This window comes from Triticum dicoccoides, chromosome 2A (genome assembly GCF_002162155.2).
Source record: "Triticum dicoccoides isolate Atlit2015 ecotype Zavitan chromosome 2A, WEW_v2.0, whole genome shotgun sequence".
NCBI lineage: Eukaryota > Viridiplantae > Streptophyta > Magnoliopsida > Poales > Poaceae > Triticum > Triticum dicoccoides.
Window position 1 is genome coordinate 27,340,129 of NC_041382.1, and position 23,842 is coordinate 27,363,970.

At 47.0% G+C, this 23,842-nt stretch overlaps 2 protein-coding genes across 2 annotated transcripts; one reads left to right on the top strand and one right to left on the bottom strand.

Annotated features, from left to right (window-relative positions):
* The first annotated feature begins 7,722 nt into the window (after positions 1-7,722).
* Positions 7,723-9,458, top strand: LOC119358748 (berberine bridge enzyme-like 27). The gene has a single exon (XM_037625179.1). It carries the CDS (start codon positions 7,758-7,760, stop codon positions 9,348-9,350), a length of 1,593 nt encoding a protein of 530 aa, XP_037481076.1. The 5' UTR covers positions 7,723-7,757; the 3' UTR covers positions 9,351-9,458.
* A 6,005-nt stretch (positions 9,459-15,463) lies between these two features.
* LOC119352930 (probable LRR receptor-like serine/threonine-protein kinase At1g74360) lies at positions 15,464-18,924 on the bottom strand. Its single transcript, XM_037619522.1, has 2 exons — positions 18,770-18,924; positions 15,464-17,824 (listed from the first exon to the last, which is right to left on the bottom strand). The coding sequence occupies exons 1-2, from the start codon at positions 18,840-18,842 to the stop codon at positions 15,618-15,620; spliced, it is 2,280 nt and encodes a 759-aa protein (XP_037475419.1). The 5' UTR covers positions 18,843-18,924; the 3' UTR covers positions 15,464-15,617.
* Positions 18,925-23,842: the final 4,918 nt, after the last annotated feature.

Genomic DNA, 23,842 nt, shown 5'->3' on the forward strand with positions numbered 1-23,842 from the left:
GAAGGGGAAGAAGAGGGAGAAGAAGAGGAGAGGAAGAAGAGGAAGTCTTCTCCTTTATTCTTTCTTCTCTTCTTTTTTCTTCTTCTTCCTATATGTATTAGTTTTTTATTTAGGTTGTTAATTAGTAGATATTAATTTTGTTCATATATGTATGGATGCATGTGATATGTATGTATGTATGTATCGGGTATGTTGTTGTCGATATACCCCCTACCCGATAACTTCGACATGAGGGGGTCGAGAGGGGGTCTAGGGTCGCCGAGGGGTCGAGGGTCGTCGAACATGAGAGGAAGAAGAGGATAAAAAAAGAAGAGGAAGAAGAAAAAAAAGGGAAGAAGAAAGAATAGAGGAGAACTCCTCTATTCTTTCTTCTCCTCTTTTTTTTTCTTCTTCCTCTTTATTTTATCGGGAACGAGGGTCGTCGAGGGTCGCCGAGCGGTAGAGGAAACCCTAAATATAAAGTATCATCGGTGTGAGATACATGTGGCCATTGGTGTCGGACACTACATCCACGTCCCACAAGTGGTGCGGGCTTCGATGCCCACGTCACTTGTGGGACGTGGATGTAGTGTCTGACACCGACGGCCACATGTATCTCACACCCACGATACTTGCTATTTAGGGTTTCCTCTACCGCTCGGTGACCCTCGACGACCCTCATTCCCGATAAAAAAAAGAGGAAGAAGAAGAAAAAAAAGAGGAGAAGAAAGAATAGAGGAGTTCTCTATTCTTTCTTCTCCTCTTTTTTTCTTCTTCCTCTTCTTTTTTTATCCTTGAAGCATTGTCGAGGCCACCCCAAACCCTAGAGAAGCAGCGTCTAGGCCACCCCAAACCCTAGAGAAGCAGCATCGAGGCCACTAATTAATATTAGTTCTATGTTTGCCACTAATATATCCATCTGTCATGTTTGAATAATAATTGCCATGTTGTCAATATTTGTAGAAACTATGGACACCGCCCGAGACGAAGTACAAGAAGAGTTGTTGGGGGACATAATCGCACGAGGAAGTGATGCCGTCGTCTCGTTGTTTCTCAATGACACCAATGGTCTGGAAGCAGCTGGCTATGATTATGATGGTTCTGGTGACCTAATGCCGGTGCAAGAAGGAGACCGTGAGGACGGCTCCGGTGACCCAATGCCGGTGCAAGAAGGAGACCGTGATGACGTCTCCGGTGACCGAACCGAGTCCGGCCAGGTATATATATTAGTTAAGCTTCTGCTGACTAGCTAATTGATGCATTCATTATTTTGGTATGTACACATATTAATTAAGTCTTTGTTCTTTTTTTCTAGCCCTCCGGATCGAGAACAACTTCGGTAAAGAGACGAGGCCCGAAGAAAAAGTTGAGCTCGGATGAAAAGTTTGAGATCATAGCAATCGCGCCCGACGGCCAACCGATTGAACCCCTCCGGACAAAGAGCGCATTTGTTACTCAGTGCGGGGTTTTGGTTAGGGACAAGATCCCGATCAGCATCCAGCAATGGTTAAAGCCGGCTACAGAAGACCCTGAGGTGTCTTATGTCAATGATATGCAGAAAAATGATCTTTGGACTGAGCTGAAGTCAAATTTCACCCTACCGCCAGAGGATGATCCAGAGAAGCCAGTTAAAGAGCAATTAATCAAGTCTTTTGCTCTTAAGAGGATGGCAGAACTATTCAGGAGGTGGAAGAAAGAGCTGAATAAGTTTGTCGAAAATAAAGAGACACCAGAATTCAAGGGCAGATATGAGAAGATCAGAGATCACTGGCCCGCATTTGTGGCCCACAAGACATCAGAAAAGAGTAAGAAGATGTCGGCGACAAACAAGCAAAATGCTGCGAAGAAGAAGCATCACCATCGCACGGGGTCAGGTGGCTACCTCGTAGCCCGGCCTAAGTGGGCCAAGACTGAGAATGATCTGGTTGATAAAGGGATCGAACCAGAGACAATTAACTGGCCAGACCGTTGCCGGACTTGGTTCTTCGGGGCTGGCGGAACCTTGGACCCTGTAACAGGGAAGTGCATTTGGACGAACGATCAAATGGACATACCAGTCAGGAAGCTTCAGCAGTATATCGAAGCAGCGCAGCAAGGGACGTTCTTTCCAGATAGAGAGAACGACGAGCTCACAATGTCCCTCGGGAATCCTGAGCACCCTGGACAGACACGAGGCACGCCAGGCTCCATTCCGTGGAAGATTGGGTTTCCGAACGCAGGCGGTTACAAATCCCATGAGAGGAGGAAAAAATTGCAGCAGACCCAAATGCAGGCGCTGCAAGCAAGGGTACAAGCGATAGAGGAACGAGAAGCAAATCGCAGCAAACGTACTGCCGAAGCTTCCCCCGAAGCTACCCCGCCATCTCAGCGGAGAAGCAGCGTGGCTTCCACCGAGCTGCTTCAGCCGGAGCATGCCTTGACGGCTCCTGCCAGCTATCCCGTGGATGCTATCACGGAGTCTCAAAATTGCCACCTTATGACGCAATGGATGAATTTGAAGGTCAAGGCGGCTGTTGGCTCTGTTTATCCTACTGAACCCGATGCAACTTTTCACTGCCGGCCGATTCCAGAAGGATATGCTAGGGTGATGGTGGATGAAATAACGGAGGGATTTGAGGACCTCCAGCTTGACCACCCTACCGGTGAAGGGGAGACTAGGCTGGGGTCTGCTCTGAAGACTCCATGCCTATGGCGGAAATAGCTCATCAACCTTCCGTACTGGACGCCTTCGCCTCCTCCTCCTCCTCTGGCAAGTCAAGGCACTCCGCCTCCTCCACCGCCTCCTCCTCCAGCGAGTCAGGGCACCCCGCCTCCTCCACCGCCTCCTCCTCCGGCGAGTGACGATCAGGGCACTCGACCGGCTCCTTCTCCGGCGTGTGGCGGCACTCCGCTTCCTTCTCCGCCTGCGCCGACGCGCCCGAGCAGCCAGCCTCCTCCTTCTCCGCCTCGTCGGCAAGGGCGGAAGAGACCTGCCGCCGCTCCGGCTGCTCCGGCGCGTCGTAGTCCTTCTCCTCCGCATCATAAGCAAGTAAAGAAGACAACCGCTCCGTCTGCTCTGCCGGTGTCTAGCAGTACAGCCAGAGGCGGGAGGAAATACAGATTCGGTCCTTCTCTGAAGACTCCAGAGAAGTTACCATACGAGAGGACCCCGGAGGAGAACGCCGAGATCGCACGAGAAGAAGTGAGGAACTACTTTGAAGGGGTGAAAGCAAAGAAACATCCACCTTCGGAGGAGAAGGTAGATCCGGTGAAAGCGAAGCGCACTCTGGCTGCCCTGACAAAACCACCCAAGTCTCCTTTCGAAAGGAAACTATGAGCGCATTATTGGAAAGAATTTTCCGAAGTGGAGCGGTCGGGAAGTACTGTCAGTGATCAAAGGCTGAAAGAACGACGAGCTGGGAAACAAATTGCCCAGCTCGGTGAACAAGCGAAGCAATCGTGCCCCCCGCTCAAGGTGCCTAGCGACAACGTCGCTAATGATCCGAGGATGGTGCCCGGTTATAGCAATTTTGGCGATTACCTGCCCGACGATGTACATTATGATTTCATGGAGGTGCAGATACAAAGATACGAGTACGGGAAGCCTCTCGTCAAAGATGAAAGATCTCTATCAACGATGATGAGAAGATTGCATGATTGGTACTTGAAAATCTGCAGAGACTCTGGGGGAGGAGTACTTTGTATGTGAAAGTTAAAAAGGAGCATGACCTCGTTGGAATTGAACTGTTGCCTGTTCCATTTGAGTTCTTTCAGTTTTTCAATCAATTGGCCCTCGATAAAACAACGGTCACCTGCTACTGTTTGTAATTAGTACTACTTCTATCATTAAGTCTCTATATATAGCTCAGCTCTTTCATTGCATGTATTTATAATCATCCTCACTATATTATGCAGATTGAAGATCGCCAAACTGAAGAAAAGACACATCGGTGATATTGGGTTCATTAACACATATCTCATAGATGCAACTCAGGTTAAATTTCATGCCGCAGCTACCGAGGCCAACTTGCTACGATTGTTGGTAATAAATGAAAACAAAGATATAATACTCTTTCCTTACAACTTCAAGTGAGTGTTACTGTCTTGTGCGTATTCGGTTTCCCTTATATATTAGTCAAGGTTATAGTAATGTAATTGATGAGTTATGCATGCGTGTGCAGTTACCACTATATTCTCCTAGAGATTAAACTTGAGCAGGGACTAGTAACCGTCTTAGACTCAAGACGAAAAGATCCCCAGGATTATGCGGACATGACTCAAATGCTCGAGAAGTAAGTTAAATCGATCATTATCCACCATATCAGCAATTTTGTTCATTTCCTGATATATCAAGTAATTGTTTTCTTTGTCTGGCAGGGTTTGGAAAAAATTCTCCAAAAAAGCTTCAGGACTCCCGATGAAGCTGCAATTTAGACACCCGAAAGTAAGTACTATAGTAGCATGTTCCGCGCATCTCCTATTGATTTGGCATTCTTGCTTATCAGTTTGATTGACCTCTATTTCTTGTAAACTGATTGTGGCGGGAACAAGAGAATGATTTCTGTGGATACTACGTTTGCGAGTCCATCCGCCACACGACCTGTGAGCGGGGCTACACTGACGAACAATATGAAGTACGTAAATAACAACATTCACAATTTTGTTTTATTACCATCATTTGTGTTGAGTTTCATTCATTCATATATATATGTATTGACCCCCTTCTTCAAATTAGATGTTTCGGAAGCGGGATGAACTCCTAGCACCAGCTCGCATGCGAGCAATTCAAGAGGAATTGGCGGCATTCTTTCTTAATCACGTGATCGCTGAAGACGAAGAATACTATGTGGACCATGAGTCCGTATGATTATATTTGTAAGAGATAATTATTGTATATATGTAGCCGGTAGTGTCGGATAGATATACGAGAACTTGTTGTTCGACCAATCTCTCAGAGAAGGAGAGGTGGTCGATATCACTTCTCTCTGTATGCATATATGTTCATGACGATCTTCTGTTTCCTTCGTTTGCTTACTAGCTAGCTAGCTAGCGTGTCTAGTCCTCTCTATATGTATGTATAGTACGTAGCGTCGACCAAGCACGGACATAAGAGAGGACACTTCTCTCTATTAATTATAGCTAGCTAACACAATATATGAAACACCTAAATTAAACCCCCCCCCCTTTCAAAAAAAAACAAAAACCCCAGCCACAGAAATGCTGACGCGTGGATGCCTATTGGTCCCGATTGATGCCACCAACCGGGACCAAAGGGTCTCCTGCCTGGGCTCCGCGCACAGGCCACGTGGAGGCCCATCAATCCCGGTTCTGGATTGAACCGGGACTAAAGGGACAGAGTATTAGTACCGACCCTTTAGTCTCGGTTCAGAAACCGGGACAAAAGGCCCTTATGAACCGGGACAACAGGCCCTTTTTCTACCAGTGACTTTTCAACAAGTAAAAAACCACCTGGCCTGAAAGTGACTCCCGTGGAGGAATCCCACCAGATAGCCGCATATGCCGAATTGTTTTAGGGCATCTATATACAAACGGACGGGCAAATTCGGGTCCCTATTCATCTGTGGATCGAATGCGCGGACAGCGCTGGTCCGCCCCTTCAATGTCCTCGTTTGTAACTAGAATCACCAGTTTTGAAAGCTCAAATCCATCTAAACACATGCATGTTGATCATTAGACATAAACAATAAATAATCCACATGAATACAAATTATCCGTAAATAAAAAATACATACTTTAAACATAGAATTTGTTTTCAATGTATACTGAACATAAAATACATAGATCATAGATTTTCAGAGTGGATCACATAACATCCATGAGACCATTCAGAAGTTGCATGTGCAGTTGTTGGTCTTATTGTCGTCAATGCATCACAAGAAAGGAGACAACATGCTCCGCCTCATGTTCTGTGAGGCAGACCTGAATTCTGGTCTTCTCAAAATCATGCGTGTGCGCTGCCCCTTCGTCCTCATCCTCCATAATTATGTTGTGCAAAATTACAGAACATGTCATGAGCTGCCAAAGTTTCTCGGGTTCCCACATAATTGCATATCCATGAACAATACTCCAATTATCATGGAGCGCTCTGAATGCCCTCTCCACATCCTTCCTAGCACCTTCTTGCATTTGTGCAAAGAGACATTACTTTCTAGGATGGATATCAAATTTAGTCTGCACAAGCATCGCCCATCAAGGATAGATATCATCGGCAAGGTAGTACCCAATTTATAGTTATGCCCATCGATGGTGTAGTTGCATGCGAAGCATCCCCATCACAAAGTCTCTTGAACAAAGAAGATCCTTGGAGCATATTCATGTCATTGTTAGAACCAGGTGTGACAAAGAAAGCATGCCAATTCCATAATTGCTTCGATGCCACTGCTTCAAGCATGATGGCAGCCTCTTTGGTGTGACCTTAGTACTGCCCACGCAAACCTTGGGGCAGTTCTTCCAATGCCAACACATGCAATCAACTGAACTAAACATACCTAGAAAACCTCTGGTTGCTCCAATTACCATTACCCTTTCTGTGTCCTAGATAGTTGGTTCTCTCAAGTACTTCACTCCAAACACCTTCAACATGGTGCAAGCAAATTGCAACGTGGTATTCAGGCATGTGGTCTCTTCTCTTCAAATTTCAGCATCAATGTCATCTACAGCCTTAACATAAGCAAGCATCCTGAGAGCAGCCCTAAGAGCATCTATGCATTTCTGCAAGGGAGAGAAGGAAACTTGCTCGAAAAATTCTTGGTCTGCTTGAAGTAGTCATTAGCCTCATCCACGGCATTCACTATGTGCAAGAACAAATATATGCTCATCTGAAAGTGACGTCGAAAAACCTTCATGGTACATTGGGTCCGATTTAAAGTAGTACTTATGGAGAAGCTTTACGCCAGCAATACTATCTTGGGGAATAATTCTCCTACCCTTTATCGAACCTTTGATGTTCAACACATGCTCTTATTGCTTCTGCAATTCTTCCTAGCTGCTCGTCATCATCATTTCAGCATCTTCGTCGTCCGAATTCAACTAATTGATGAACTATCTGCATATGAACTCGTCAAGGTCCTTGTTTCCATACTTATCATACGACGACGAATCCATCGTTTGCCTACGAATGAACAAAGAATAAAATACTATTCAGACATTTCATCAAACACATAAAGCGTGAGGAGTATGTCCAAAGAAGTTGCACGTACCTGGGCAACGTCTGATGGCGGCGACCTTGTCCAGTGATGGCAGAGTCGGCGGCGTTGTTGATTGGGCCCTTCGGTGACGGTGCTATGGGTTGGGGATGACGGTGGAGCTAAGGTGGCAGTTGTGTGGATGAGGCAAAATGAGGAGAGAAAAGGGACAGGTCAGGCTAGGTCGGGGATGTTCTCAAAAGATTTGAAATGGGCCCTGGCCGATAGCCCGACGTGATAGACGCGTCCGGGCAACCCCATACCGCCCACATATGGGCTGGGAATGGATGCCAGGCAGCCCAAAAGTAATTGAATGAATCCAAAGAGATAATTTAAACTCATTAAAAGCCTTCCTTTCTAACACTGCCCCCTTTAACTTTCTACCATAGTTAGGGCCATGTTGATAAGTATTTATCTATGACCAATTAATATTTATCTTTTATTGAACGAGGTAGTAATTAAATTGGAGAGTCCTTATCTTTGGGTCACATTTATTTCCTACTCGATATGGGGAGAGACATCCATGCTATATAACGAGGTGAATCAGCAGCACAGAAGCACCGTGTCAGTGTCAGCGTAGGCAGATCCACCGAAATGGCAAGCATAGCGCTCCTGCTCACGGTTTGCTTCTTGGGCTTTTACGTGCCCGTCCCTTCCCTGGCGTCCTCCTCCCACAACCACAACGACTTCCTCCGGTGCCTCTCCACGAGCCTCCCCAGCCAGCTCGTGCTCACGCCGAGCTCGCCGTCCTTCACGCCGCTCCTGGTGTCGTCCATCAGGAACGCCAGGTTGGTGGCGCCGGCGACGGCGAATCCTCCGCTGTGCATCGTGACGCCCACAAACGCGTCGCACGTCCAGGCGGCCGTGCGCTGCGGGCGCCGCCACAGCGTGCGCGTCCGCGTGCGCAGCGGCGGGCACGACAACGAGGGCCTCTCGTACCGGTCGACCACCCCCAACGGCGAGGCGTTCGCCGTGATCGACCTCGCCAAGCTCCACGCCGTCCGCGTCAACCCGCACGAGGCCACCGCGTGGGTCGAGACCGGGGCGACCACCGGAGAGCTCTACTACCGCGTCGCCACGGCCGCGCCAGGGCTGGGCTTCCCGGCTAGCGTGTGCCCGACCGTGGGAGTGGGGGGCATCATCAGCGGCGGCGGCATAGGCCTCATGATGCGCAAGTATGGACTCTCGGCCGACAACGTCCTCGGCGCCACCATGGTCGACGCCGACGGGAACCTGCTCGCGAACAAGAAAGCCATGGGGGACGACCTCTTCTGGGCCATCCGCGGCGGCGGCGGCGGGAACTTCGGCATCGTGCTGGCGTGGAAGCTAAGGCTTGTACCGGTCCCACCGAAGGTGACCTTCCTCAAAATCGCCAAGACCATGGAGCAGGGCGCCGTCGACGCGGTGACCAAATGGCAAACGCTCGCACCGGCACTCCCCGACGACCTCAGCGTACGTGTCGTCATCCAGAAGAGCCAGGCCAACTTCCAGTCCCTGTACCTCGGCAACTGCAGCACGGTGGTGGCGACGATGCGCAGCCGGTTCCCGGAGCTCGGGGTGACGAGCGCCGACTGCAAGGAGATGAGCTGGCTGCAGTACACGGCGTACATATACTTCGGCGACGCCATCAACAGCAAGCCGCTGGAGGCGCTCCTCCTCAACCGGTCCACGACCCTGGGCCCCTTCGTCAAGAACAAGTCGGACTACGTCAAGAAAGCCCTCACCAAGGAGACCTGGAAGAAGATCTTCCTCTGGCCCAACGGCGCAGCATCGGGGCAGCTCATCCTCGAGCCGCACGGCGGAGCAATGGGCAGGATCGCTGCCGACAAGATCCCGTTCCCGCACCGTAGCGGTGTGCTCTACAACATCCAGTACGTGGAGCTATGGAACGGCAAACAGGCCGGGGGCAACGTTACGCCTACGCCTAACTGGATCGGGGGCCTGTATGACTTGATGACACCGTACGTGAGCAAGAGCCCGAGGGGCGCGTACGTCAACTACCGAGACCTTGACATGGGCGTGAACAAGGTGGTCGGCGGGGTCACATGCTACCAAACTGCCAAGGTGTGGGGCAAGAGGTATTTCGGCCCAGCAAACTTTAGGAGGCTCGCCAAGATCAAGCGCAAGGTTGACCGCACCGACTACTTCCGCAACGAGCAGAGCATACCGCCACTTCCCTTGAACTAGCTAGTGGTCAGGCTGTGCAAATCAATCGCATTTGACTTTATTGTAACTACTACTGTAATAATAATTCGGATGGGCTAAAAAGGTTATTTGCATTTACCAACATAATTATGATAAAGTGCTCAGTTTTTTTTTCTAATATAAGTTTTCCATTTTTCTTATTCTCCGCTGCAAGTGGATTTGTGTGAAATTACGAGATATTTTAAGACTGCATCACTATCAAGAGATTACTACTATGAGGTAAAATATTAGTATATGCCAAGGCCAAGTGTATTTCAACGGGGACTCGGCAAATGAGCCATTTGCCAAGTGTACTGGCGATAACACTTTGGAACAAAATGATACTTGGCAAATCATAATATTTGTGAGTATAATTTTTAGAGAAAAGTATACTTTTCGTCCCTCAACTCTTAGCGAAGTCTAGATTTGATCCCTCAACTCCAAAACCGGACAATTTGCACCCTCAATTCTTGAAACCGGATAAGTTTCGTCCCTCAACCCAGCCGACTGGATTTTGACACTGACTCACTCCGGTTTTGACCAGTTGTAGTGCCCACGTGGCAAGGTAACTCTTTCCTTCCACCTACTAACGTATGGACATTTTGACAAACATTTGGCGTGCAATGTCTGCCACTGCAAACGACCTGCCTCCGTCGCACCATGTTCATCACCACCACAAGCATAAACTCGCACGGCGTGCGTCCGGGCGTGCTGGTGCTACGTCGGACTTGCCGCTCTCGGTCGGCTTGGTGCACCGGTGTTCAAGTCCTGCGTCCAAGTCCTCATTGACAGTGAAGTCGACGGGTCATCCTGTGAAGTGGACTGATCGCCGGGCTCGTCGGGGGAGCAGCGCAGCTCGACGTCCTCTCAGTTGCTGCTGTCCTCATTGACAGAGTGCTCACTGCGGCAATCTGGCGATAGTGCAGTGTTTAGCCGTGTCATCCCCTTGGCCGTGGTGGCTCTGCACGTTGGCACTCTGCGTCAGGGATGCCGAAGCTTGCAGCGCTCATGTCCGGGTTCAGGTGCGCAGTGGCGGAGGCAGGGGGTGCTGGCAGGGGCCTTGCCCCCCTCCTATGCTCTCACAAATACACCTATATGTACTCTTAATCCTTTATTTGTTGGACAAAATTAGCCAGGTTTAGGTGATTTGGCCCTCTTTAACATTATATGACATGTTTTGGCCTCCTTTATATTCAGTTCCTGGCTCCGCCACTGCAGGTGCGCCTGTGCTGGAAGACACGAATGATGTGCAGCTGGAGGAAATGTTCGACCTGTGCTTGTCTGACGTGTTAGCATGATCATTCGTGCATACCGTGGGCATGATGCATATCTGCATGCGTGTGTGTACAGGTCCGGGTCGTGCGCTAGGCCACCGGATACAAAGGCCACCACCAACTAGCTATCTCCGCGCACCCCTGCCCGGCCTCCGCGCATAGGTCCTCCTGGCCGTCCTCGCGCTCACCGTGTGCTTTTGTCGCTGCCAACGACGGTGCTGTTGATGCCCTACGTCGCCCCGAGCCTACACCCGTGGCACCGTCCCCCGCTCCACGAGCACGCGTAGTCAGATGAACTTGTGCAGTGAGCACGTGTGCCGTCATGCTCGGCCTCCGTGCTTTGCGGCGAGCATGATGCGGGTTTCAACGCGCTTCGTCGTCTGCACCCTGCACCGCTGCGTCTCCTCGTCCTCTGGCTCCAGTACGAGGGTCGCGAGGACGAGTTTGACTGCCGCCGGCCGCCGCTGCTCGATCCCTGTAGCCGGACAACCTCGCTCCTTGAATGCACCCGCTCCGCGGTCTTCCCCATGAAGTCCTCTGGCAATGAATCTTGGTGCGGTGGTGATGGAGTCACTGGTCAACGTGGCCATGGACGCATCGACTCGCTTCAGACCTTGCACGCCAAGTGCTTGATAGAATGCCGACATTAGAGATAAATCAAAGGGGAGAAATAGATTGCCACATGTATTAGAACCAGTCAAAACCGCGCTGAGTCAGCACAAAAACAGCTTTGGTTGGATTGAGGGACGAAATTTGTCCGGTTTCAAGAAATGAGGGTGCTAGTTGTCCGGTTTCGAAGTTGAGGGACTAAATCTAGACTTCCCCAAAAGTTTAGGGACGAAAAGTATACTTTTCTCTAATTTTTATAAGACACTCAGCAATGGAGGATAATTTGCATCGATTTTGGGTACTCCCTCCTTCCATCTATATAGGGCCTAATGCGTTTTTCAAGACCGCCTTTGACTATTGATAAAATTAATACTACATGACATGCATAATGTGAAAATTATATCATTGAAAGCTCCTTTCACATACGAATTTGATGATGTGCTTTGTATAAGTTGCATGTCATATATTATTGCTCTAACATTTGGTCAAAGTTAGCCTCGAAAAACGCATTAAGCCCTATATAGATGGAAGGAGGGAGTAGTTCTAATGGCGGACTGGAAGAAAAAATCGAAGAAACGCATGGTTTGTCATTCCTCTTGCGGGGAAATCTTACAAAACGCATGCCCTCCGGTCCTCACATGACCCTCATTGTCTCATCACACGACAAGCAGTCATGCCCTAACATCGTGGGGATCAACTGGAGCACAGAAGATTGCGTTCACCTCTTCTAGACGCCGCCATGCAGCAAAAGTGACGCAGATTTGGAAAGAAAAATTGAGGAGGGTAACTCTGTCTTTTCTTGTCAGTTAATTTCTCTAGAAGATGGTCAAATTCCAGGCAAGTTTGTGGCAAAAATCAGTTACATTATAAAAGAAGCGCAAATTGTGAAATACAAAGATTAACTTCCTGAAAATCAAATGGAGAGAAAAACAAACAGCCCTGCCCGACGAACAAAAGGTAGGTGTTTGGTACCCTACACGCTTTTTGTGTTTTTGGGAAGCCTGACTAAGTTGGGTCTGCAACTTGTTTGTTCTCCACGCATGCTTGTTTGGTAACAAGCATTTACTTCCCAGATGCAACGTGCTGATGTTTGGTTACGTGCGCACGGATGATAAATCTCACCTCTTATCCAAGTGATGAACTTAGCTCGCGTGGGCATTCGAGGTAGAAGAAGGTGTGGCAGCCTTCGGATGCTCATCCAACAATCACAAAATCGGTTGGGCGTGAATCGTTTTTCAGGCGATTCGCGCGCAAGTGTGACACGTTTGTACACTCAATAGGAAAATGTATATCAACTCATCTACAACCATAGCAACGGAAAATGTGCGACACAAAAGTCATACAAAACATCGAGATGAAGCTAGCAATCAAAGGAATTTAACAGTCGACTAGGTGCGACCATTACGCCAAAATTCATCGTTTCTTAACATGCATACATGAACACATTTGCGCCAGCTAACGAGACTGGCACTCCCGCACACGCTGTCATGGCCCGCCGAACACAAAGTTTCCCGCTCGCTCGTTTTTTGTGGTTGGACATGTTGATTGTTGCCAGTTCACTTTCAAAAAAAATATCATTAGAAAATAATAAAATTTCAAAAACACAAATTTGAAAAACTTCAAGAATTTAAACTAACTTCATAAATTTCAAACACTTTTTAAAATTTATAAAATCACATTTTAAAAAAATTACAGAATTGAAAAGAATTCATAGATTTGAAATTTGATCACCATTTATAGGAAAAAAAATCATCAAATTTGGAGAAAATACGTGAGTTTGCAAAAAGTTCATGAATTTGAAAAAAACTGTGCAAATTTGAGTAAGTTCACGAATTTAAAAATTGTTCAAAATTTTCAAAAAACATTTCATCAAATTATGGGAAATCTCACGAAATTTGAAAAGTTTATGAATTTTAAATTGTTCACAATTTTCAGGAAAAAGTTCATGAAAATTTAAAAAAAGTTAATGAATTTAGAAAAGGCTCATGAATTTGAATAAAAATCGTGATTAAAAACCTAAAAAAATTCATGAAATTTTGTATAATAAAAAAGATAAATACAAAACAAAATGATAAAATAAAAATGAAACAAATGCAAGAAAAAACGAAAAAACTTTGAAGAAGCCGGTGGTTGATCAAAAACTACATGCACCGATCGATTGCACTAGCCTATATTGTGAAAAGGAAACGAAAAAGCAAAATGATCTGAGCCCAAGGACAAACAGGGACGTGCGCCCGTTTACAAAATGAACTATTACCAACTCATAACGCAAAAGAGACCAAATAAGGTTCGGGCACCAGAGCAACCGAGCTTTTAATGCAAACCAGAGCCACCAAGTGTCCTAAAGTTGTATTCCTCATATCTGGGTCTGAAAATACTACGCGGCGACTACTTCTCGCTTTAAGCAAGACTCCCGTTTAGTCTCGCTGAACATCTTTCTCTGCAAGGAAGTTATCGGACCGGCCAAGTTTGCTTTTTTTCGTTCACAATAGCTCGCTACGCTTCGTTTGCTTCTTTGGTTTTATTTTCCTTTGTTTTTATCAGTTTTCAATGTTTTCCATACTATTCACATTTGCTTCTTTGGTTTTATTTTCATTTTTTATTGCCTTTTTGTTTATTTTTTGGTTTACATCTTTTTTGTGTTCTTTTATTTCTTTTTTTTCGCTATACATTTTCATATATGTCAAGAACATTTTTTAATACACATGTTGCATTTTTTAAATACAAGATTAACACTTTCTTGATTTACATTTTTCAGACACAACTTTAACAGTTTTTTTTAATACTTGTTATAAAAAATTAAATCCTTGAATAAAATTTTCGTATACATGACCAAAAAAAATTCATCATTTTTTAATACATGGTCAAAAAAAATTCTGTAAACATTAAAAGAAATTCAAATGCTTGATTAATTTTTTTAAATAATTGTTTCTCATTTTTTTCAAATGCTTAATTAACATTTTTATATACATGGTAAAAAATATCGACATTTTTTAATATATGGTTGATATGTTTTCTGTAGACATCTAATATTTCTCAAATAGTTGTTCAGAATTTTTTAAATGCTTGATTAACTAATTTTATATACATGATCAAGAAGAAATCATCATTTCTTTAATACATGGTCAACATTTTTATATACACATTTAACATTTTTCTAATGCTTGATTGACAATTTTCAAATGCTTGATTAACATTAGTCAAACAAATGGTCAATTCTTTATACATTTTTTGTATACGTGATAAACATTTTCTCTATACACATTTATTTATTTTTAAATGTTCGGTTGATATTTTTGAAATGTTTTTATAGAGTTTTTCTGAAATATATATTTTGAATATTTTAAAGTATGAACAGAAGTAAAAAAAGAAAACATAAAAAAGGAAAAGAAAATGAGACTGTAGCCTCCCGCGCAGCTGGGCCGGCCCATCTCGAACAGAAAACACGAGGCTTGCCCTCTGTCTCATTTTACAGCGAGGCATAGTCACGCAATAACACGGCCCAGACGGGCGAAAGTCGTCAAAAGTCACATCCCAATGTTGTTCTGAAAGTACTGAACCAATGTTGTTCTATTAGTACAAAAATATTAGTTCTTGGCCATGTGTATTCACGTCTGCTCCTTTTCTAGTGGATAGCATATCGGCGAGAATGGACGCGTCAAGTCCTTTTCTATGGTGAGGAGGATGCATCTGTCCGTGATGTGTTTACACTCCGTTGGCGTTTCTGTGAAGGCAGAGGCACAAGGCCTCGGCCCATTGGTATGGAAATAATGCAAATAGTTCGAGTAACTGTCAGCATGGCTACGGTACTTCCTGCCAAAAGAAAAACATGGCTACGGTAAGGACACTGACCACTCAATTCCTGATATTTTTTAATTTTATTGGAGATTTTAAGTAGAGTAATTAAAATTGCTTACTTTTTGAGAAATTATTCCTATTTATGGTTTCCCATATTTCATTTGAGTTTGGGGCCAGCTTCTCTAGCTGTAGGCCCACCACATTTTCTGGATTTCTATGGGTGAGAGCATCCAAGCTGTGGATTTGTCTCAAGGAAGTTTGCGGATGATCGAAGATCACATCGACATCTAGCACAAGAGACTGGATGAGTTCTTGATAAACTTTATCTTGACGAGATCAAGATGAGGTCTAAGTGATTTCGAGGCATCTTATTTAAGCACCTCCAATAAAGACATTGGATCACACAAATGTGTCAAAGCTTGGGATACACCAGTGTTCTTATGAAAACTTTATTTTCTTTCTTTTGCATCAAGTTCTTTGCTTTTTTGCTTCACCTTGCTAGTTTGTAGAGTTGATTCCCCCTCAAATTGACATTCGTGTTTACACATACGCTCAATCTCCTACGGAGCCCCCATAGTCAACCGTTATTTCACCAACCACTAACAGTGCCATAAATGAAGCCAACTACAAGGAAGAAGAAGTACGACACTAGGATTGATGTTGGCACGCTGCTCCTCTCAACAGCGGTAACATAGGGAGCTTCCTCTCCTGGTTGTTGCTTTCCAGCAGGTCCACCCTGATCCAATGAGATGAGCGGATCGCCGAGGAAGGACTGCTCGTCGAATGTGCCAAATTGGCCGGTGGTGGAGATATTACCAGAGAGGAGCGGGTTGTATGAAACATTGAACATAACCAACTCCGTGAGCTTGAACAGGCTCGTCGGGAGCTCGTCAGAGAGGTTGTTGAAGGACAAATCCATCCTCTCCAGACACAGATACTCGCCAATCTCGGACGGGATCGGCCCCGACATGTTGTTCCTTGAGATGTTCAGCTCTACGAGTGGAAGCCGGCCGATATCCCGCGGCAATTGCCCCGTGAAACAGTTACCATCGAGGAAGAGCAAACCAATGTTCCACATTGTACCAATCCGCGGCGGTATCTCACCAGAAAGCATGTTCCTTGACAGCTGCACGTACCCGGGGAGCGACCCGACCGACAACGAGTTGGTGCACATTGGGACGATAATGTAGCCCTTGAGGATGCGGTCCCATATGTTGCGGCAGTTTCCCCCGGTCATGACCGAGTTCTTCTTAGTTCTGGGATCAGTCAAGACGGAGTTGACGAAGCTGAATGGACGATAGCTCGCCGGGATCCACCGCCTCATGGCTTGACACTCATTGGAGCCAATGAACACGCTTGTATCATTCCGGTTCTTGGCGAAGGTTGGACCCGGATTCCTCCCCATCTCTGCCATCTCAGGCGGTATATTGCCGGTCAACTGGTTGTCCGCCAGGTTCAGCCAGAGCAAGCTGGTGCAGTAGCCGATCTCAGGCGGTATCTCACCAAAGAGTTGGTTCCCCGCTAGTATCAACCAAAGGAGTGACGTGAGATTCCCGATGCTCGCGGGGATTCCTCCTGAGAGGGTGTTATTAGACAGGTCCAGCGCCTGGAGCTCCGCTAGCCGGCCGTATTCCGGAGGTATCCTACCAGAGAAGTTGTTATCAGCGAGCGTCAGGTATTTGAGGCTCTTCATGTTGGCCACCTCTTGTGGGAGATCGCTGGTGAACTCATTGAAGCTAAGGTCGAGCCTAGCAAGCAGTGGTAGTCGGAGCACGCCGGAGGCCACAATGCCGCCAGTGTAGTTGTTGTGGTGAAGCACAAGATACTTCAAGCTCATAAAGTTGCCAAAAATCTCCTGCACGTTGCCACCAAACATATTTCTACTGATGTCCAAGAACTGAAGGCGCACGCAGTTTGTTAGCTCATGCGGTATCTGCCTGTCGAACCTGTTCTTCCCAAGAACCAACGCCTCAAGGGACGCGAGCTTCCCAATTCCGGCAGGTACCATTCCAGCGAAATTATTCCCCCACAGCGACAAGTACGTCAAATTCGTGCATTTCGCAATGGAATCCGGGAAGCTCCCCACCAGCTGGTTGGCAGAGAGGTCTAAGGACTGGAGCTTGCATCCATTAGGAAACATGCTCCATGGAACGCTCCCGGTGATGTTGTTCTCAGCGATGCTGAATTTCCTGAATCTTGCGACGTCGGGCAAGAGCTCGCCGTCGAAGTTGTTCGAGCTGAGGTCGACATACTCCAGCCTGGCGCAACCCTCTAACATGTTGGTGATGTTACCTGCGATGTTGTTGGTGGACAAGTGCAGCAAGGTAAGGTTAGTGCATATCGCCGGGAAATCGAAGGCGATGCCGCCCTCGAGCCTGTTAGCCGACACGTCGAGCACCCGAAGCTTGGTCAGTCCAGAAACATTCAGCGACCCGGTGATGAGGTTGTGGGAGATGTTGAGGTGCACAAGGCCGTGACATTGGTTGAGGTCACTCACTGGGAGAGCGCCGATGATGGAGTTGTCAGAGAGGTCGAGCGACGTGAGCACTGAGAGCCGTGAGAAGTTCCCGAATGCTGGACCGGACATGGTCGAGCATGTCAGGTTCAACGAGGTGACGCGGCCGCCCCTGTTGCAACCGACACCTCTCCATAGGCACGGCGATGGGTCGGACTCCTGCCACGCCTCGTAGCCGCCGCGGTTGACCTTGTTGTTGGCAATCAGGAACCGCTTGAGCTCCAGCAGCACCTCCTTGTCGTCACCGCCGCCGCTCTCTGTGGCTATCAGCGCAGCCTCACCTTCAAACGACAAAATCGATCTCATCAAAACTCCCGGCATAATCCATCTCATACATATACACCAAGAAAAGACGCTTCTGCTTTGGTACACCTTCCTTATAATCGAATCAATGGTGGAGATAAAATATACCTGTTAGATTACAAGGGTATGATGGTCAAGTTTAAAATTAATTATAGTATCATTAATCGTTGTGCATATTGGTATCCCAGATCCAAGTTGTCTTCCATTTAAATCGTAGGTATGTATTCATCTGTTTTATCTTCTAGTAACATATTTTGACATCACGGTTAAATCGTGTAACTAGTTCGGATAGGTGAACATCGCGACCTCGTGTCGCTCGTGCAACAAAGGATCATACGGGAAAAAAAAAACTAGCCGACTCTGCTGCAGACGGTTGCCGGCTTGCCGCGATGGCGATGACCTCGGTCCTCCCTTGCAGATGAGATTATTCACCTCCATGCGAAACAACACCGAACGAGGTCTTCAAATTTCATTAGGTGTGCAGAAACTGTAGATTGCTCTCCAACGGGAACATCTTGACAGCAACAATTGAGACGAGTCACAACATGAGATTTTCCTATTAATTAAATGCCATTTAGATGATGCCTTTGGTACTCTAGTCGCCGTTCCATTGATCCATCAAGCAAATTAGCTAAGCCCACCCAGCGGCAGTTGCGGCTATTCTCCATTTTTTACCGTAACGGAAGGTGAGGTTATTTGATTGATCTAAGATGAAAAGGAGTCAAGTTTTATTTTATCTTTGCATTTTCCGTTCCACAGTTCATTTAGTGTTCAGACCAAAAATGCATCTAAGTGTCATACGATCAAAAGACAAAACTAATAGCAAAATACAAAACTACCCTTTTAAATTTTAGAGGTGTATACCGAAGCAGGCCTCACCCAACAGAACAGAGCAAAGTAGCAACAAAATCCTACTACTGTACCTGCGATGAAGATTAGGCCGCAGAGGAACGCGAGGAGCAGGGAGGGAGACATGGCCTGCCTTCCCTGAATCATGAAACAATCCTATATGAAAGATCAAAGGCTTTACATGTGGTTCGGCTAGCTGCCTCCTCAGCTTCTCTTGCTCTGCTCTTGGCATTCGAAGACCACGGGAAGTGAACTAATAAGTAAAGAAAGATCAAAGGCTTTACATGTGGTGGAAAGATGAAGAGACTAGTATGCATGGCCGTCGCTGTCTCCCTTGACTATCGTCTACGCCTTCATAAATTCGTACGCAGAGGGAGACGCGGTCGACGACGCTGACATGCCAAGACTTGTTCAAATACTTGTGTATTCCAGGCCCATATTGTTTGGGGTTGTTGTATTTTGTGGTTTGGTTATCGTTAACGTATCACACTCTATATGCATCGCAAACATACAAGTCAAGATATATATCACAACTAATCATATCCGATGTAATCCCTAAAAATCTGACATCAGATTTTTAATAGCATGGCAAATCTGGCGTGCATATTATGAACTAAGCCATTCAAAAGGAAGCAGGAGAGAATGAAGATTGGTATCACATCGGATCATACCGCACACTGTCGATGCTTCAGAGATGGTACCATGTTCAGTTTCCGCAAAAGACTACGCAGTCTAACAATCAAAACTCTTCATGCAAAAATGGTGAATCGACAAGGCAACTTACCGGTATCACAAGCTTTTCATTGGCTCACACATACATAGTGAGAGTAGATTCAAATAGAACTAGTTGCATGAAAAGCAGAAAGCACTTTATATGTATATTATCTCTTCCTTCAAGATATCACCTTCACGACTCCATCGATTTCATGATATCAATCACCATCACTAGTTTAGCTATCGCACATAAGATTTTGGTGGATACTGAATTCCAGTTCACCATGCTTTCATTTGGATAACTTCTGGTTCACCATGCGAGGAAAACATGCACAAAATTTCCCTGTCAGCTGACCACAACCCACCTTAGCCTTCTTTGGTTATTCACTGCTACAATGAAAGAACTTTCAGGAATTTGAAATACAAAGATAGACACGACGAAGAATTCCATTTTGAGCCTAGTGTTTACGATGAGATCGTATTACATTCCCTACTTCCGTTGAGTACTTGAGTGTCCTTGTATCAGTACTGTTGTGATGAAGTTTCTTTGGGAATATTGTTCTGTGCTTTCAGCCTGTTCATATTTTATGTACACCTGATCGGTGCAAAGTCCTCTTGGACTACATGCTATTTTTCTATTTGGTAGACCTTCTCATTTTGGACCGGACGGCTAATACTCCAGTAGGATCCGTGGAATGAACATTTTCTCCTGCGAATACAATTTCCAGTCGCCGCCGTTTCTCGGCCGCTCCATTTCCGGTGGCGGCGCGTCCCCGGTCTGCCCTCCGTGGGTACGTCTCTCCTCCCCGTCCGTACGACCCCAATCCTGCCGCTTCCCTTGAGAGTCCGAGATCTCGCGATTGTTTTTTTATTTCAATTTCGATTTTTTGCACCACTTGTTAAATGATATGTGAATGCACCACACGTATGGGAGAATCAGAGGTGAAGCCGGGAGCCCGTCAATTTCGATTACTGGAAGTTTTACAGTATATTTTTTACTGGAAGTACTTAATTGGCTGCTAATAGTCTAAAATAATGTTACAGTGTTGTTTTGTTTTACTGTATTGTGCTTGACTATAATGTAATACTGTGGTAATGTTGGGTTTCACCCCTGATGCAAGACAGCATTCCATCCAATGTAGCCAAGTTACTCTGAATTTTGACAGTCCAGAGTACTTCTTTTCTTATCTTTATCTTTTTGGAGAATACAAAGTTGTTCATAAAGTAGTCAAAATATGCTGTTACATACATTTTTCTTTGATTCATCGCTTGCATAATAGCAAAGGTTTTGTGGATGTTCGACGCCAAGTAGCCAAACCATGCTAGTATAGAAAAGTGATGTCAGTTATTACCAGAATGTACCCATATCTTCCTCTTTTCTCGTGTACAATGCTCTTTTCTTTGTGAGCTATCGTAGGGAATGTTGGACTAAAATGGATTCATCATGGATATAAATAGGAATATGAAGACGTATACCGGTGCACTTTCTGAAGAAAGAAAAAAGATACAGAAGTATTAGTGATCCTATTTGTTGCAGCTAGACGTAAGTGCTTGAAATACAATGTAGCCATTGTTCTTCAGATTATAATAGACAGCTATATTATATCCTCAAGTGCCTGCCATAATCTTTGCTTCATCAGGATCACAACACAGCTGTTACAAGGCATCTGATTATGACGTGTTTACACTCCATTGGTGCATGTTTCCGTGAAGGCAGGGCCACAAGGACTCGACACATTGGTCAACAGAAATAATGCATGGAAATAGTTGGGGACACTGACCACTCAATTCCTGTTCTTTTTTAAAAAAAATTGGAGAAGGAATTTAATTTAAGTAATTACAATTACTCATATTTTTTTGAGAAATTGTTCGTATTTTTCACTTATTTGTATTTACAGTTACCCAGATTTCATTTTAGTTTGGGCCAGCCTGTCTGACTGTAAGCCCACCACATCTTCTGGATGGCTATGGGTGAGAGCATCAAGGCTGTGGATTTTTTCTCAAAAAGGTTTGCAAAAGATTGGAGATCACATCAACATCTAGCACAAGTGACTAGATGAGTTAAGCAGCGCCTGGCCGGACTACCAATTGGTTAACTCGTCAAAAAACTCAGGAGTTATTCCAAAAAATCGCCCCCTCGCTCGCAATTTTGAGAAACCGCCAACACTTGATAGACAATATTTCCACTCCTCTCTCCTGCCCGTGACGCCTCCTCTTCCAGCCTCCATCGCAGCCACCGAAGGCCCTAATAACGGTGGGAATGGAACCACTGACCACCTATGCAACCCCGTCGTCCTGCCAGTGCTACACGGCTAGAGGCTCTCGACGAGGCATCATCAAAGAGGATGAAGAAGACATCCATGCTGATGCCTTCTCCACATACGGTGACTCCCATGTCTTCTCCATCTTCGGTTAGCCCTCACCTCCTTCACCGCCACCTACGTCCATCGCAATCGCTGACAAGGATACTGCCTTCCACGTGTCTGACGTAATGCGGAAGGTAGAAAATTGCATTTTTCTTTTTTAGTGATGCAATGCGGTGATGATCGTGTGACGCATTTGTTTTGCATGCTTGTAGTGCGTCTGAATATGAGGTTGCAAGCTTAATGTTCATGTCTCAATTTTGTAGCTCAGTCTATTTTCCAATCGAATATTTCTTTCAAAACATTTGTTGCCTTCTGGATTACAAGATAGTTTTTCACTAACTGATTAGTTGCCTCGGAAATATGATTAGTTTTATAACCAAAAATTGGTGCCAATTGATGAGTATCTCGATTATGGTCTTTGTCAAAATTGACCATTGGATCCGTTTCGCAGTTGTGTGATTGCAAAATCTCTGTCGGAGGAGGAATAACATTGGTTTAGTTTCTTCAGGGTTGAAACCTCCCGCACCCTCCCACTAGGGTTTTCGCCGCCGCCGACCGCGCCGGTGTGCGTGCCCCGGCCCATCCCGCCCCCTCTCCCCCTCCTCCTCCTGATCCCGCCCCTGCGCCGCCTCCCGGTAGGTGGCTGGGGCGGCGCGCCCCCTCCCCTTCCTCTTGGCCCTCACCTCCGTTGGATCTCCCCCGCCGCCACCGATGGGTGCCCCCGGCGCTGACCCGGGTGGTGCCGGCGGTGGCGGGACCTTCTGTCCCCGCATGCACGTCCCCTTCCTGGGGCAGGTGACGGCGGCGGTGCTGCTCGGCGGCCTGGCGACCCGGCGGTGGTCGCCGGCGGTGGGCGAGGTGGCGATGCTGCCCTTGGTGGCGGGGCGGCGTGGTGACATGCGGTGGCCTGCAGCGCGCCCCCGACCCAGATCTGGGTCAAGATGGCAACGGGGACGAAACCCACCGGGTTTTGCTTGCCCAAACCCATCCCCACGAGAAAATCGCAAACCCGTCCCCGTCCCCATCAACATGTGCGGGGTTAAATTTTTGCCCGTCCCGTAAACCCATCGGGTTTTCAAAACCCACGGGGAACCCGTCCCCACGAGCAGTCAATGAAAACAGCAACATATGAAAGAAAAACAGGAGCATATAACAGCAGCAGGCGACGGCTGGGGGACCTAGGTTTAGGTTTAGGTTTAGGTGTCGTGTTGTGCGGGAGAGAGAGTCCTAAAGAGCGAGCAACACTGCAGCGACCGACTGAGGGGTTGGTTTGTACTCCAGGGCCTCGATGCTATGGGGCTCGGCTCCTCAGGCACTGTGGCTTTGGGCCACTTGAGTCAAGATGGATCGGTGCGTGCTAAATAATGTATTTTGACGGGTTTTGTCGGGTTTCGGGTTCGGGTAGTACTCAAACGGGTTTAAACACGCAAAACATGCCGGGTTTAATAATGTACCCATGAGCAGCCCCGCGGGGATAAAAAGCCGCCCATCCCCGTCCCCTAATAGGGTAAAAACCCGTGGGGACGCGGGTTTCGGGGCCCCATTGCCATCTTGAGATCTGGGCCCTCCCGGCCCCATCTGGGTCCTAGCGGGCTGGCCATTGGCGTGGCTTCGACGTCCTCCGCGTGGTGCTGAGGAGGAGCGGCTCGGACTCGAGGTGGTGGAGCCGACGGCATGCCTTCTGCAGCGTGATGACGGGAGCTTTACAGGCATCTAAGGATCCAGCCGGATCTGTGGTCCCACGGGACCGGTATGCTCCTGCTGCCGCGTCCGGTCGGTTACCGTCGTTGACGGTGGAGGTTGGGCCCTCCCGCATGTCGACGATGCTGCTGTCCCGAGTCCTGGCTCCTCTTCTTTGTTCAGCAGGCCCCTTTCGCGGCGCTGTGGTGATATGGCGCGGAAGCTTCAAAACCGTTTTGGTGCTGAGTGGTGGTTTGTTTGGTGGCGTGCTCCGGAGCGCCCGAGATGAAGGTTGGGATCGGGAGAAATCCCTGTCGGCCGAGCCGACTCCGACGCGGTGGTTCCTGAGGGTGCCGCCGAACCTTCCTAGAGGGCGTCGGGGGTACC